This window comes from Scyliorhinus torazame, chromosome 22, assembly GCF_047496885.1.
Source record: "Scyliorhinus torazame isolate Kashiwa2021f chromosome 22, sScyTor2.1, whole genome shotgun sequence".
In the NCBI taxonomy this organism is placed as follows: Eukaryota; Metazoa; Chordata; class Chondrichthyes; order Carcharhiniformes; family Scyliorhinidae; genus Scyliorhinus; species Scyliorhinus torazame.
Genome location: NC_092728.1, coordinates 8243865 through 8257710, shown reverse-complemented (window position 1 = coordinate 8257710; position 13846 = coordinate 8243865). Strand labels below are relative to the sequence as shown.

Genomic DNA, 13846 nt, shown 5'->3' with positions numbered 1-13846 from the left:
GGAACGCCACATAGGCGTTCTGCGGGTTGGCGTGGAGTAGATGTACCTTCTCCACCAGTGGGTCTGATTTGTGCGCCCGCACATGTTTCCGGAGCAGGATGGGTCCCGGGGCTGCCAGCCAGGTCGGCAGCGACGTTCCAGAAGTGGACTTCCTAGGGAAGACAAGGAGGTGCTCGTGCGGCGTTTGGTTCGTGGTGGTGCACAGCAGGGACTGGATAGAATGAAGGGCATCCGGGAGGACTTCCTGCCAGTCCAGTGGGAAGTTAGGAGACTCCTAGACCGTAGGGCCAGTAGGACGGTCTTCCAGACCGTTCCGTTCTCCCTCTCTACCTGCCCGTTCCCCCGGGGGTTGTAGCCTGCTCGAGGCTATGCCCTTTCTGAGCAGGAATTGACGCAGCTCGTCACTCATGAAGGAGGACCCCCTATCGCTATGGATGTAGGCGGGGAAACTGAACAGGGTAAATATGGTGCAGAGGACTTTAATGACCGTGGCCGCGGTCATGTCGGGGCAGGGGATGGCGAAGGGGAAACGGGAGTATTCGTCAATGACGTTAAGAAAGTACGTGTTGTGGTCGGTGGAGGGGAGGGGGCCTTTGAAATCCAGACTGAGGCGCTCAAAGGGACGGGAAGCCTTTATCAGGTGCGCTCTATCTGGCCTGAAAAAATGCGGTTTGCATTCTGCGCAGATCTGGCAGTTCCTGGTGACTGTTCGGACGTCCTCGACGGAGTACGGGAGGTTGCGGGCCTTTATGAAGTGGTAGAATCGAGTGACCCCCGGGTGGCAGAGGTCCTCGTGGACGGCTTCGAGGCGGTCCACTTGTGCGTTGGCACATGTGCCGCGAGATAGGGCATCGGACGGCTCGTTCAGCTTTCCGGGACGGTACAAGATCTCATAGTTGTAGGATCTTGTCGTTCTTTATCTTGCCCCGCTGTGCATTATCGAACATGAAGGCTACCGACCGTTGGTCGGTGAGGAGAGTGAATCTCCTACCGGCCAGGTAATGCCTCCGATGTCGCACAGCTTCCACTATGGCTTGGGCTTCCTTTTCCACTGAGGAGTGGCGGATTTCTGAGGCGTGGAGGGTCCGGGAGAAGAAGGCCACGGGTCTGCCCGCTTGGTTAAGGGTGGCCGCTAGAGCTACGTCGGAGGCGTCGCTCTCGACCTGGAAGGGGAGGGACTCGTCGATGGCGCGCATCGTGGCCTTTGTGATATCCATTTTGATGCGGCTGAAGGCCTGGCGAGCCTCTGTCGACAGGGGAAAAGTAGTGGACTGGATTAGTGGGCGGGCCTTGTCTGGGTACTGGGGGACCCACTGGGCGTAATAAGAAAAGAAGCCCAGGCAGCGTTTCAGGGCTTTGGAGCAGTGGGGAAGAGGGAACTCCATGAGGGGGCGCATGCGTTCGGGGTCGGGGCCTATCACTCCATTACGCACTACGTAGCCAAGGATGGCTAGACGGTCGGTGCTAAACACGCATTTTTCCTCGTTGTAGGTGAGGTCGAGGGCATTAGCGGTCTGGAGGAATTTGCGGAGGTTGGCGTTGTGGTCCTGCTGGTCGTGGCCGCAGATGGTTACGTTGTCGAGATACGGGAACGTGGCCCGTAAACCGTGCTGGTCAACCATTCGGTCCATCTCCCGTTGGAAGACCGAGACTCCGTTCGTGACGCCGAATGGAACCCTTAAGAAGTGGTAGAGCCGCCCGTCTGCCTCGAACGCAGTATACTTGCGGTCACCGGGGCGAATGGGGAGCTGGTGGTAGGCGGACTTGAGGTCCACGGTGGAGAAGACCTTGTACTGTGCAATCCGATTGACCATGTCGGATATGCGGGGGAGAGGGTACGCATCTAGCTGCGTGTACCTATTGATGGTCTGACTGTAGTCTACGACCAACCTCTGCTTCTCCCCGGTCTTCAGTACTACCACCTGGGCTCTCCAGGGACTTTTGCTGGCCTGGATTATGCCTTCCTTCAGCAGCCGCTGGACTTCGGACCTGATAAACATCCGGAACGCCCTCCCTATCAGCACAGTGGGAGTACCTACACCTCAGAAACTGAGTTTCAAGTAGGCGGCTCACCCACCACCCTCTGAAGCACGACTAAATACTGGGGTAACCAGTGACACCCACATCCCATAAATGAATTTTAAAAATGTATGGGAGAGTGAATGTGTGTGTGTGTGTGAGGGAGTGTGTGTGTGTGTGAGGGAGTGTGTGTGTGTGGGAGTGTGTGTGTGTGTGTGGGAGTGTGTGTGTGTGTGAGGGAGTGTGTGTGTGTGTGAGAGAGAGTATGTGTGTGAGAGTGTGTGTGTGTGAGGGAGAGTGTGTGTGTATGAGGGAGTGTGTGTGTGTGAGGGAGTGTGTGTGTGTGTGTGTGAGGGAGTGTGAGTGGGAGTGTGAGGGAGCATGTGTGTGTGCGTGTATCTGTGAGAGTAAGTGTGAGTGTGCTTGTATTGATGGTGTGGGAGTGCGTGTGTCAATGTGTGCAGGGGTGTGCATGTATTTGTGTGTGTGTGTACATGAAGGAGTGTGTATGTATCAGGGAGTGCATGTGCAGAGAGAGAGTGTGTGTGTGAATGTGAGTGTGAGAGTGAGTGTGTGAATGTGAGCGTGTTTGTGTGTGAATGTGAGTGTGAGAGTGTGTGTGTGTGTGAATGTGAGCGTGAGAATGTGTGTGTGTAAATGTGAGGATGAGAGTGTGTGTGTGAATGTGAGTGTGAGAGTGTGTGTGTGTGAATGTGAGCGTGTTTGTGTGTGAATGTGAGTATGAGAGTGTGTGTGTGTGAATGTGAGCATGTTTGTGTGTGAATGTGAGCGTGAGAGTGTGTGTGTGAATGTGAGTGTGAGAGTGTGTGTGTGTGAATGTGAGCGTGTTTGTGTGTGTGTAAATGTGAGGGTGAGCGTGAGAGTGTGTGTGTGAATGTGAGTGTGAGAGTGCATGTGTGTGAATGTGAGCGTGTTTGTGTGTTTGTGTGTGTGTAAATGTGAGGGTGAGAGAGTGTGTGTGTGTAAATGTGAGTGTGAGAGTGTGTGTGTGTGAATGTGAGGGTGAGAGAGTGTGTGTGGGAGAATGTGAGCGTGAGAGTGTGTGTGTGTGAATGTGAGCGTGAGAATGTGTGTGTAAATGTGAGGATGAGAGTGTGTGTGTGTGAATGTGAGTGTGAGAGTGTGTGTGTGTGAATGTGAGCGTGAGAGTGTGTGTGTGAATGTGAGTGTGAGAGTGTGTGTGTGTGAATGTGAGCGTGTTTGTGTGTGTGAATGTGAGTGTGAGAGTGTGTGTGTGTAAATGTGAGGGTGAGAGAGTGTGTGTGTGAATGTGACGGTGCGAGAGTGTGTGTGTGTGAATGTGAGCGTGTTTGTGTGTGTGAATGTGAGTGTGAGAGTGTGTGTGTGTGAATGTGAGCGTGTTTGTGTGTGAATGTGAGCGTGAGAGTGTGTGTGTGAATGTGAGTGTGAGAGTGTGTGTGTGTGAATGTGAGCGTGTTTGTGTGTGTGAATGTGAGTGTGAGAGTGTGTGTGTGTAAATGTGAGGGTGAGAGAGTGTGTGTGTGAATGTGACGGTGCGAGAGTGTGTGTGGGAGAATGTGTGTGTGTGCGAATGTGTGTGTGATGCGTCGGAGAATGTGTGTGCGAATGTGTGTGTGTAAGTGTGTACAACGAATTTAACCATGCTGGCGACTGAGTGTCTTCAGAGCTGAGATGTAAAAGACGGTTGATGTGAACAAAGCACCGCGGCTAAAATCAACATGGATCAACATTTGCATTAGGGGATAAATGAGGATTTGAATTTTAAACTTTGAGGTCAAAGGGGAGCAAAAGCAGCTTACAACTGAGAAACAGTCTTCAACAAATAAGACAAAGTTATTCAGCTTTACATTACCTGAAAGTGGTGGGTCTAGGGAGAACATAAAGTATTTTTCTCTTCTGGGTAAAGTAAATTGCAAAGAAAGGTAAGTGAACAGTCTTCAGCTCCTCAGAGAGATTTCTGGTCATTCCAGAAAGCAGGGATTTGGTAGTAATATTACAGGAGTTTAGGGCAGTACGATGGCGCAGTGGTTAGCACTGCTGCCTCACACCGCCGAGGTCCCAGGTTCGATCCCAGCTCTGGGTCACTGTCCGTGTGGAGTTTGCACATTCTCCCCGTGTCTGCGTGGGTTTCGCCCCCACAACCCAAAGATGCGCAGGGTCGGTGGACTGGCCACGCTAAATTGCCCCTTCATTGGAAAAAAATTAATTGGGTACTCTAAATTTAATGAGAAAAAACAATATTACTGAAATTTTATAGATCAATAACGACGTTTGCCGAAAGGGGAGTTTATTTGTGACTAACTTTCACTGTGTAATTGTTATCTTTTGTCTTTAAGTTTTCTTTTATTTGCTTTTGTTGATTTTCTTAAATTTTAAGGTTCTACAATCTCCAAAAATGTTACTGGAGTTTGTGGCTCCTGATTTCAGTAACACCCTGTTTTCTCGTGGTAAAATTCAAATAGAAAATAGTTGTGATCATTTGCCACATTTCCCTTTTTGGCATGTGGCTCGCATGGCACTCCCCACCTGCTGGACCATAACAAGGGTAATGCAAAGAAGTGGGGAGTCATTGGAGCGCTGTCCATCACCCCCTGAAACACCCCCCTCAGATCCCGGACCTTCCCGCACGGGGCGAGTGGTCGTACGGCACCTACCGTTTCAACGTCGGCGTATAGCGGGAACAGGACTGTCCATCCCAGGCGCAGTAAGGGTCACGGGCCAGGCAGCAATCAGCACACCCCTGGCCATACCTCGCGCATCGATGCAGTGTCAACTGAGTGACTCCGACTTCTGACGACACGTACAGTTGTTGCTGCAAGAATCAAAAACAGGTATTATTGCCATGATGGTAGTTAGAGATTTGCATCAGGAGATAAGTCAGGATTTTATTTTTCCCTGTTGAATATAATCTGCCCCTGCAGAGTTGGCACATTAAATGTTGTCTCGGAGTCCCCCCACTCTCTCAGGGAGATATCTGTACACTGACTGGTGTCTCTCAGTCCTCTCTCTCTCAAGGAGATCTCTGTACACTGACTGGTGTCTCTCAGTCCCCCCTCTCTCTCAGGGAGATATCTGCACACTGACTGGTGTCTCTCAGTCCCCCCTCTCTCTCAGGGAGATATCTGTACACAGACTGGAGTCTCTCAGTCCCCCCACTCTCTCGGGGAGATATCTGGACACTGAATGGTGTCTCTCAGTCCTCTCTCTCTCAGGGAGATATCTGTACACTGACTGGTGTCTCTCAGTCCTCTCTCTCTCGGGGAGATATCTGTACACTGAATGGTGTCTCTCAGTCCTCTCTCTCTCAGGGAGATATCTGTACACTGACTGGTGTCTCTCAGTCCCCTCTCTCTCTCAGGGAGATATCTGTACACTGAATGGTGTCTCTCAGTCCTCTCTCTCTCAGGGAGATATCTGTACACAGACTGGAGTCTCTCAGTCCCCCCTCTCTCTCAGGGAGATAGCTGTACACTGACTGGTGTCTCTCAGTCCTCTCCCTCTCTCTCAGGGAGATATCTGTACACTGACTGGTGTCTCTCAGTCCCCTCTCTCTCTCTCAGGGAGATATCTGTACACTGACTGGTGTCTCTCAGTCCTCTCCCTCTCTCTCAGGGAGATATCTGCACACTGACTGGTGTCTCTCAGTCCCCTCTCTCTCTCAGGGAGGTATCTGTACACTGACTGGTGTCTCTCAGTCCCCTCTCTCAGGGAGATATCTGTACACAGACTGGTGTCTCTCAGTCCCCTCTCCCTCAGGGAGATGTCAGCACACTGACTGGTGTCTCTCAGTCCCCTCTCTCTCAGGAAGATATCTGTACACTGACTGGTGTCTCTCAGTCCCCCCTCTCTCAGGGAGATATCTGTACACTGACTGGTGTCTCTCAGTCCCCTCTCTCTCAGGGAGATATCTGCACACTGCCTGGTGTATTTCAGTCCTCTCTCTCTCAGGGAGATATCTGTACACAGACTGGTGTCTCTCACTCCCCCCTCTCTCAGGGAGATATCTGTACACTGACTGGTGTCTCTCAGTCCCCTCTCTCTCTCAGGGAGATATCTGTACACTGACTGGTGTCTCTCAGTCCCCTCTCTCTCTCAGGGAGATATCTGTGCACTGACTGGTGTCTCTCAGTCCCCCCCCCTCTCTCAGGGAGATATCTGCACACTGACTGGTGTCTCTCAGTCCCCTCTCTCTCTCTCTCAGGGAGATATCTGTACAATGACTGGTGTCTCTCAGTCCCCTCTCTCTCAGGGAGATATCTGTACACTGACTGGTGTATTTCAGTCCTCTCTCTCTCAGGGAGATATCTGTACACTGACTGGTGTCTCTCAGTCCTCTCTCTCAGGGAGATATCTGTACACTGACTGGTGTCTCTCAGTCCTCTCCCTCTCTCTCAGGGAGATGTCTGTACACTGACTGGTGTCTCTCAGTATCCTCTCTCTCAGGGAGATATCTGGACACTGACTGGTGTCTCTCAGTCTCCTCTCTCTCAGAGAGATATATGTACACTGACTGGTGTCTCTCAGTCCCCCTCTCTCTCAGGCAGATATCTGTACACTGACTGGTGTCTCTCAGTCCTCTCTCTCTCAGGGAGATATCTGTACACTGACTGGTGTCTCAGTCCCCTTTCTCTCAGGGAGATATCTGTACACTGACTGGTGTCTCTCAGTCCACTCTCTCTCAGGGAGATATCTGTACACTGACTGGTGTATCTCAGTCCCCTCTCTCTCTCAGGGAGATATCTGTACACTGACTGGTGTCTCTCAGTCCCCTCTCTCTCTCAGGGAGAGATCTGTACACTGACTGGTGTCTCTCAGTTCCCTCTCTCTCTCAGGGAGATATCTGCACACTGACTGGTGTCTCTCAGTCCCCTCTCTCTCTCTCAGGGAGATATCTGTACACTGACTGGTGTCTCTCAGTCTCAGGGAGATATCTGTACACTGACTGGTGTCTCTCAGTCCCCCCTCTCTCAGGGAGATATCTGTACACTGACTGGTGTCTCTCAGTCCCCCGCTCTCTCAGGGAGATATCTGTACACTGACTGGTGTCTCAGTCCCCTCTCTCTCTCAGGGAGATATCTGTACACTGACTGGTGTCGCTCAGTCCCCTCTCTCTCTCAGGGAGATATCTGTACACTGACTGGTGTCTCTTAGTCCCCTCTGTCTCTCAGGGAGATATCTGCACACTGACTGGTGTCTCTCAGTCCCCTCTCTCTCTCAGGAGATATCTGTACACTGACTGGTGCGTCTCAGTCCCCTCTCTCTCTCAGGGAGATATCTGTACACTGACTGGTCTCTCTCAGTCCTCTCTCTCTCTCTCAGGGAGATATCTGTACACTGACTGGTGTCTCTCAGTCCTCTCTCTCTCAGGGAGATATCTGTACACTGACTGGTGTCTCTCAGTCCCCTCTCTCTCAGGGAGATATGTGTACACTGATTGGTGTCTCTCAGTCCCCCCTCTCTCTCAGGGAGATATCTGTACACTGACTGGTGTCTCTCAGTCCCCCCACCCCCCCTCTCTCAGGGAGATATCTGTACACAGACTGGTGTCTCTTAGTCCCCCCTCTCTCTCAGGGAGATATCTGTACACTGACTGGTGTATCTCAGTCCCCTCTCTCTCAGGGAGATATGTGTACACTGATTGGTGTCTCTCAGTCCCCTCTCTCTCTCAGGGAGATATCTGTACACTGACTGGTGTCTCTCAGTCCCCTCTCTCTCTCAGGGAGATATCTGCACACAGACTGGTGTCTCTCAGTCCCCTCTCTCTCTCTCAGGGAGATATCTGTACACTGACTGGTGTCTCTCAGTCCTCTCTCTCTTTGGGAGATATCTGTATACTGACTGGTGTCTCTCAGTCCCCCCTCTCTCAGGGAGATATCTGTACACTGACTGGTGTCTCTCAGTCCCCCCGCTCTCTCAGGGAGATATCTGTACACTGACTTGTGTCTCTCAGTCCCCTCTCTCTCTCAGGGAGATATCTGTACACTGACTTGTGTCTCTCAGTCCCCTCTCTCTCAGGGAGATATCTGTACACTGACTGGTGTCTCTCAGTCCCCTCTTTCTCTCTCTCAGAGAGATATCTGTACACTGACTGGTGTCTCTCAGTCCCCTCTCTCTCTCTCTCAGAGAGATATCTGTACACTGACTGGTGTCTCTCAGTCCCCTCTCTCTCTCAGGGAGATATCTGTACACTGACTGGTGTCTCTTAGTCCCCTCTGTCTCTCAGGGAGATATCTGTACACTGACTGGTGTCTCTCAGTCCTCTTTCTCTCTCAGGGAGAAATCTGTACACTGACTGGTGTCTCTCAGTCCTCTCTCTCTCTCAGGGAGATATCTGTACACTGACTGGTGTCTCTTAGTCCCCTCTGTCTCTCAGGGAGATATCTGTACACTGACTGGTGTCTCTCAGTCCCCTCTCTCTCTCAGGAGATATCTGTACACTGACTGGTGCGTCTCAGTCCCCTCTCTCTCTCAGGGAGATATCTGTACACTGACTGGTCTCTCTCAGTCCTCCCTCTCTCTCTCAGGGAGATATCTGTACACTGACTGGTGTCTCTCAGTCCCCTCTCTCTCTCAGGGAGATATCTGTACACTGACTGGTGTCTCTCAGTCTCCTCTCTCTCTCAGGGAGATATCTGTACACTGACTGGTGTCTCTCAGTCCCCTCTCTCTCTCAGGGAGATATCTGTACATTGACTGGTGTCTCTTAGTCCCCTCTGTCTCTCAGGGAGATATTTGTACACTGACTGGTGTCTCTCAGTCTCCTCTCTCTCTCAGGGAGATATCTGTACACTGACTGGTGTCTCTCAGTCCCCTCTCTCTCTCAGGGAGATATCTGTACATTGACTGGTGTCTCTTAGTCCCCTCTGTCTCTCAGGGAGATATCTGTACACTGACTGGTGTCTCTCAGTCCCCCCGCTCTCTCAGGGAGATATCTGCACACTGACTGGTGTCTCTCAGTCCCCTCTCTATCTCAGGGAGATATCTGTACACTGACTGGTGTCTCTCAGTCCCCTCTCTCTCGGGGAGATATCTGTACACTGACTGGTGTTTCTCAGTCCCCCTCTCTCTCAGGGAGATATCTGTACACTGACTGGTGTCTCTCAGTCCCCTCTCTCTCTCAGGGAGATATCTGTACACTGACTGGTATCTCTCAGTCCCCTCTCTCTCTCAGGGAGATATCTGTACACTGACTGTGTCTCTTAGTCCCCTCTGTCTCTCAGGGAGATATCTGTACACTGACTGGTCTCTCTCAGTCCCCCCGCTCTCTCAGGGAGATATCTGCACACTGACTGGTGTCTCTCAGTCCCCTCTCTCTCCCAGGGAGATATCTGTACACTGACTGGTGTCTCTCAGTCCCCTCTCTCTCGGGGAGATATCTGTACACTGACTGGTGTCTCTCAGTCCCCCTCTCTCTCAGGGAGATATCTGTACACTGACTGGTGTCTCTCAGTCCCCTCTCTCTCAGGGAGATATCTGTACACTGACTGGTGTCTCTCAGTCCCCTCTCTCTCTCAGAGAGATATCTGTACACTGACTGGTGTCTCTCAGTCCCCTCTCTCTCTCAGGGAGATATCTGTACACTGACTGGTGTCTCTCAGTCCTCTCTCTCTCTCAGGGAGATATCTGTACACTGACTGGTGTCTCTCAGTCCCCTCTCTCTCTCAGTGAGATATCTGTACACTGACTGGTGTCTCTCAGTCCCCTCTCTCTCTCAGGGAGATGTCTGTACACTGACTGGTGTCTCTCAGTCCTCTCTCTCTCTCAGGGAGATATCTGTACACTGACTGGTGTCTCTCAGTCCTCTCTCTCTCTCAGGGAGATATCTGTACACTGACTGGTGTCTCTTAGTCCCCTCTGTCTCTCAGGGAGATATCTGTACACTGACTGGTGCCTCTTAGTCCCCTCTCTCCCTCAGGGAGATATCTGTACACTGACTGGTGTCTCTCAGTCCCCTCTCTCTCAGGGAGATATCTGTACACTGACTGGTCTCTCTCAGTCCCCCCTCTCTCTCAGGGAGATATCTGTACACTGACTGGTGCCTCTCAGTCCCCTCTCTCCCTCAGGGAGATATCTATACACTGACTGGTGTCTCTTAGTCCCCTCTGTCTCTCAGGGAGATATCTGTACACTGACTGGTGCCTCTCAGTCCCCTCTCTCCCTCAGGGAGATATCTGTACACTGACTGGTGTCTCTCAGTCCCCTCTCTCTCAGGGAGATATCTGTACACTGACTGGTCTCTCTCAGTCCCCTCTTTCTCAGGGAGATATCTGTACACTGACTGGTGTCTCTCAGTCCTCTCTCTCTCTCTCAGGGAGATATCTGTACACTGACTGGTGTCTCTCAGTCCCCTCTCTCTCTCAGGGAGATATCTGTACACTGACTGGTGCCTCTCAGTCCCCTCTCTCTCTCAGGGAGATATCTGGACACTGACTGGTGTCTCTCAGTCTCCTCTCTCTCAGAGAGATATCTGTACACTGACTGGCGTCTCTCAGTCCTCTCTCTCTCAGGGAGATATCTGTACACTGACTGGTGTCTCAGTCCCCTTTCTCTCAGGGAGATATCTGTACACTGACTGGTGTCTCTCAGTCCCCTCTCTCTCAGGGAGATATCTGTACACTGACAGGTGTCTTTCTGTCCCCTCTCTCTCAGGGAGATATCTGTACACTGACTGGTGTCTCTTAGTCCCCTCTGTCTCTCAGGGAGATATCTGTACACTGACTGGTGCCTCTTAGTCCCCTCTCTCCCTCAGGGAGATATCTGTACACTGACTGGTGTCTCTCAGTCCCCTCTCTCTCAGGGAGATATCTGTACACTGACTGGTGTCTCTTAGTCCCCTCTGTCTCTCAGGGAGATATCTGTACACTGACTGGTGCCTCTTAGTCCCCTCTCTCCCTCAGGGAGATATCTGTACACTGACTGGTGTCTCTCAGTCCCCTCTCTCTCAGGGAGATATCTGTACACTGACTGGTCTCTCTCAGTCCCCCCTCTCTCTCAGGGAGATATCTGTACACTGACTGGTGTCTCTCAGTCTCAGGGAGATATCTGTACACTGACTGGTGTCTCTCAGTCCTCTCTCCCTCAGGGAGATATCTATACACTGACTGGTGTCTCTTAGTCCCCTCTGTCTCTCAGGGAGATATCTGTACACTGACTTGTGTCTCTCAGTCCCCTCTCTCTCAGGGAGATATCTGTACACTGACTGGTGTCTCTCAGTCCCCTCTCTCTCTCAGGGAGATATCTGTACACTGACTGGTGTCTCTTAGTCCCCTCTGTCTCTCAGGGAGATATCTGTACACTGACTGGTGTCTCTCAGTCCCCTCTCTCTCTTGGGGAGATATCTGTACACAGACTGCTGTCTCTCAGTCCCCCCTCTCTCTCAGGGAGATATCTGTACACTGACTGGTGTCTCTCAGTCCCCCCGCTCTCTCAGGGAGATATCTGTACACTGACTTGTGTCTCTCAGTCCCCTCTCTCTCTCAGGGAGATATCTGTACACTGACTTGTGTCTCTCAGTCCCCTCTCTCTCAGGGAGATATCTGTACACTGACTGGTGTCTCTCAGTCCCCTCTTTCTCTCTCTCAGAGAGATATCTGTACACTGACTGGTGTCTCTCAGTCCCCTCTCTCTCTCTCTCAGAGAGATATCTGTACACTGACTGGTGTCTCTCAGTCCCCTCTCTCTCTCAGGGAGATATCTGTACACTGACTGGTGTCTCTTAGTCCCCTCTGTCTCTCAGGGAGATATCTGTACACTGACTGGTGTCTCTCAGTCCCCTCTCTCTCAGGGAGATATCTGTACACTGACTGGTGTCTCTTAGTCCCCTCTGTCTCTCAGGGAGATATCTGTACACTGACTGGTGTCTCTCAGTCCCCTCTCTCTCTCAGGAGATATCTGTACACTGACTGGTGCGTCTCAGTCCCCTCTCTCTCTCAGGGAGATATCTGTACACTGACTGGTGTCTCTCAGTCCCCTCTCTCTCTCAGGAGATATCTGTACACTGACTGGTGCGTCTCAGTCCCCTCTCTCTCTCAGGGAGATATCTGTACACTGACTGGTCTCTCTCAGTCCTCCCTCTCTCTCTCAGGGAGATATCTGTACACTGACTGGTGTCTCTCAGTCTCCTCTCTCTCTCAGGGAGATATCTGTACACTGACTGGTGTCTCTCAGTCCCCTCTCTCTCTCAGGGAGATATCTGTACATTGACTGGTGTCTCTTAGTCCCCTCTGTCTCTCAGGGAGATATTTGTACACTGACTGGTGTCTCTCAGTCTCCTCTCTCTCTCAGGGAGATATCTGTACACTGACTGGTGTCTCTCAGTCCCCTCTCTCTCTCAGGGAGATATCTGTACATTGACTGGTGTCTCTTAGTCCCCTCTGTCTCTCAGGGAGATATCTGTACACTGACTGGTGTCTCTCAGTCCCCCCGCTCTCTCAGGGAGATATCTGCACACTGACTGGTGTCTCTCAGTCCCCTCTCTATCTCAGGGAGATATCTGTACACTGACTGGTGTCTCTCAGTCCCCTCTCTCTCGGGGAGATATCTGTACACTGACTGGTGTTTCTCAGTCCCCCTCTCTCTCAGGGAGATATCTGTACACTGACTGGTGTCTCTCAGTCCCCTCTCTCTCTCAGGGAGATATCTGTACACTGACTGGTATCTCTCAGTCCCCTCTCTCTCTCAGGGAGATATCTGTACACTGACTGTGTCTCTTAGTCCCCTCTGTCTCTCAGGGAGATATCTGTACACTGACTGGTGTCTCTCAGTCCCCTCTCTCTCTCAGGAGATATCTGTACACTGACTGGTGCCTCTCAGTCCCCTCTCTCTCTCAGGGAGATATCTGTACACTGACTGGTCTCTCTCAGTCCTCTCTCTCTCTCTCAGGGAGATATCTGTACACTGACTGGTGTCTCTCAGTCCCCTCTCTCTCTCAGGGAGATATCTGTACACTGACTGGTGCCTCTCAGTCCCCTCTCTCTCTCAGGGAGATATCTGTACACTGACTGGTCTCTCTCAGTCCCCCCGCTCTCTCAGGGAGATATCTGCACACTGACTGGTGTCTCTCAGTCCCCTCTCTCTCTCAGGGAGATATCTGTACACTGACTGGTGTCTCTCAGTCCCCTCTCTCTCGGGGAGATATCTGTACACTGACTGGTGTCTCTCAGTCCCCCTCTCTCTCAGGGAGATATCTGTACACTGACTGGTGTCTCTCAGTCCCCTCTCTCTCAGGGAGATATCTGTACACTGACTGGTGTCTCTCAGTCCCCTCTCTCTCTCAGAGAGATATCTGTACACTGACTGGTGTCTCTCAGTCCCCTCTCTCTCTCAGGGAGATATCTGTACACTGACTGGTGTCTCTCAGTCCTCTCTCTCTCTCAGGGAGATATCTGTACACTGACTGGTGTCTCTCAGTCCCCTCTCTCTCTCAGTGAGATATCTGTACACTGACTGGTGTCTCTCAGTCCCCTCTCTCTCTCAGGGAGATGTCTGTACACTGACTGGTGTCTCTCAGTCCTGTCTCTCTCTCAGGGAGATATCTGTACACTGACTGGTGTCTCTCAGTCCTCTCTCTCTCTCAGGGAGATATCTGTACACTGACTGGTGTCTCTTAGTCCCCTCTGTCTCTCAGGGAGATATCTGTACACTGACTGGTGCCTCTTAGTCCCCTCTCTCCCTCAGGGAGATATCTGTACACTGACTGGTGTCTCTCAGTCCCCTCTCTCTCAGGGAGATATCTGTACACTGACTGGTCTCTCTCAGTCCCCCCTCTCTCTCAGGGAGATATCTGTACACTGACTGGTGTCTCTCAGTCTCAGGGAGATATCTG

At 51.6% G+C, this 13846-nt stretch overlaps 1 protein-coding gene across 1 annotated transcript in view; it reads right to left on the bottom strand.

Moving 5' to 3' along the window:
• LOC140398897 (semaphorin-3F-like) overlaps positions 1 to 13846 on the bottom strand; it is a 558403-nt gene that overhangs the window by 473256 nt on the left and 71301 nt on the right. Inside the window, exon 13 of the mRNA XM_072487863.1 lies at positions 4677 to 4834. Within this exon, the coding sequence (XP_072343964.1) occupies positions 4677 to 4834 (158 nt within the window). The remainder of the gene's footprint in view (positions 1 to 4676; positions 4835 to 13846) is intronic.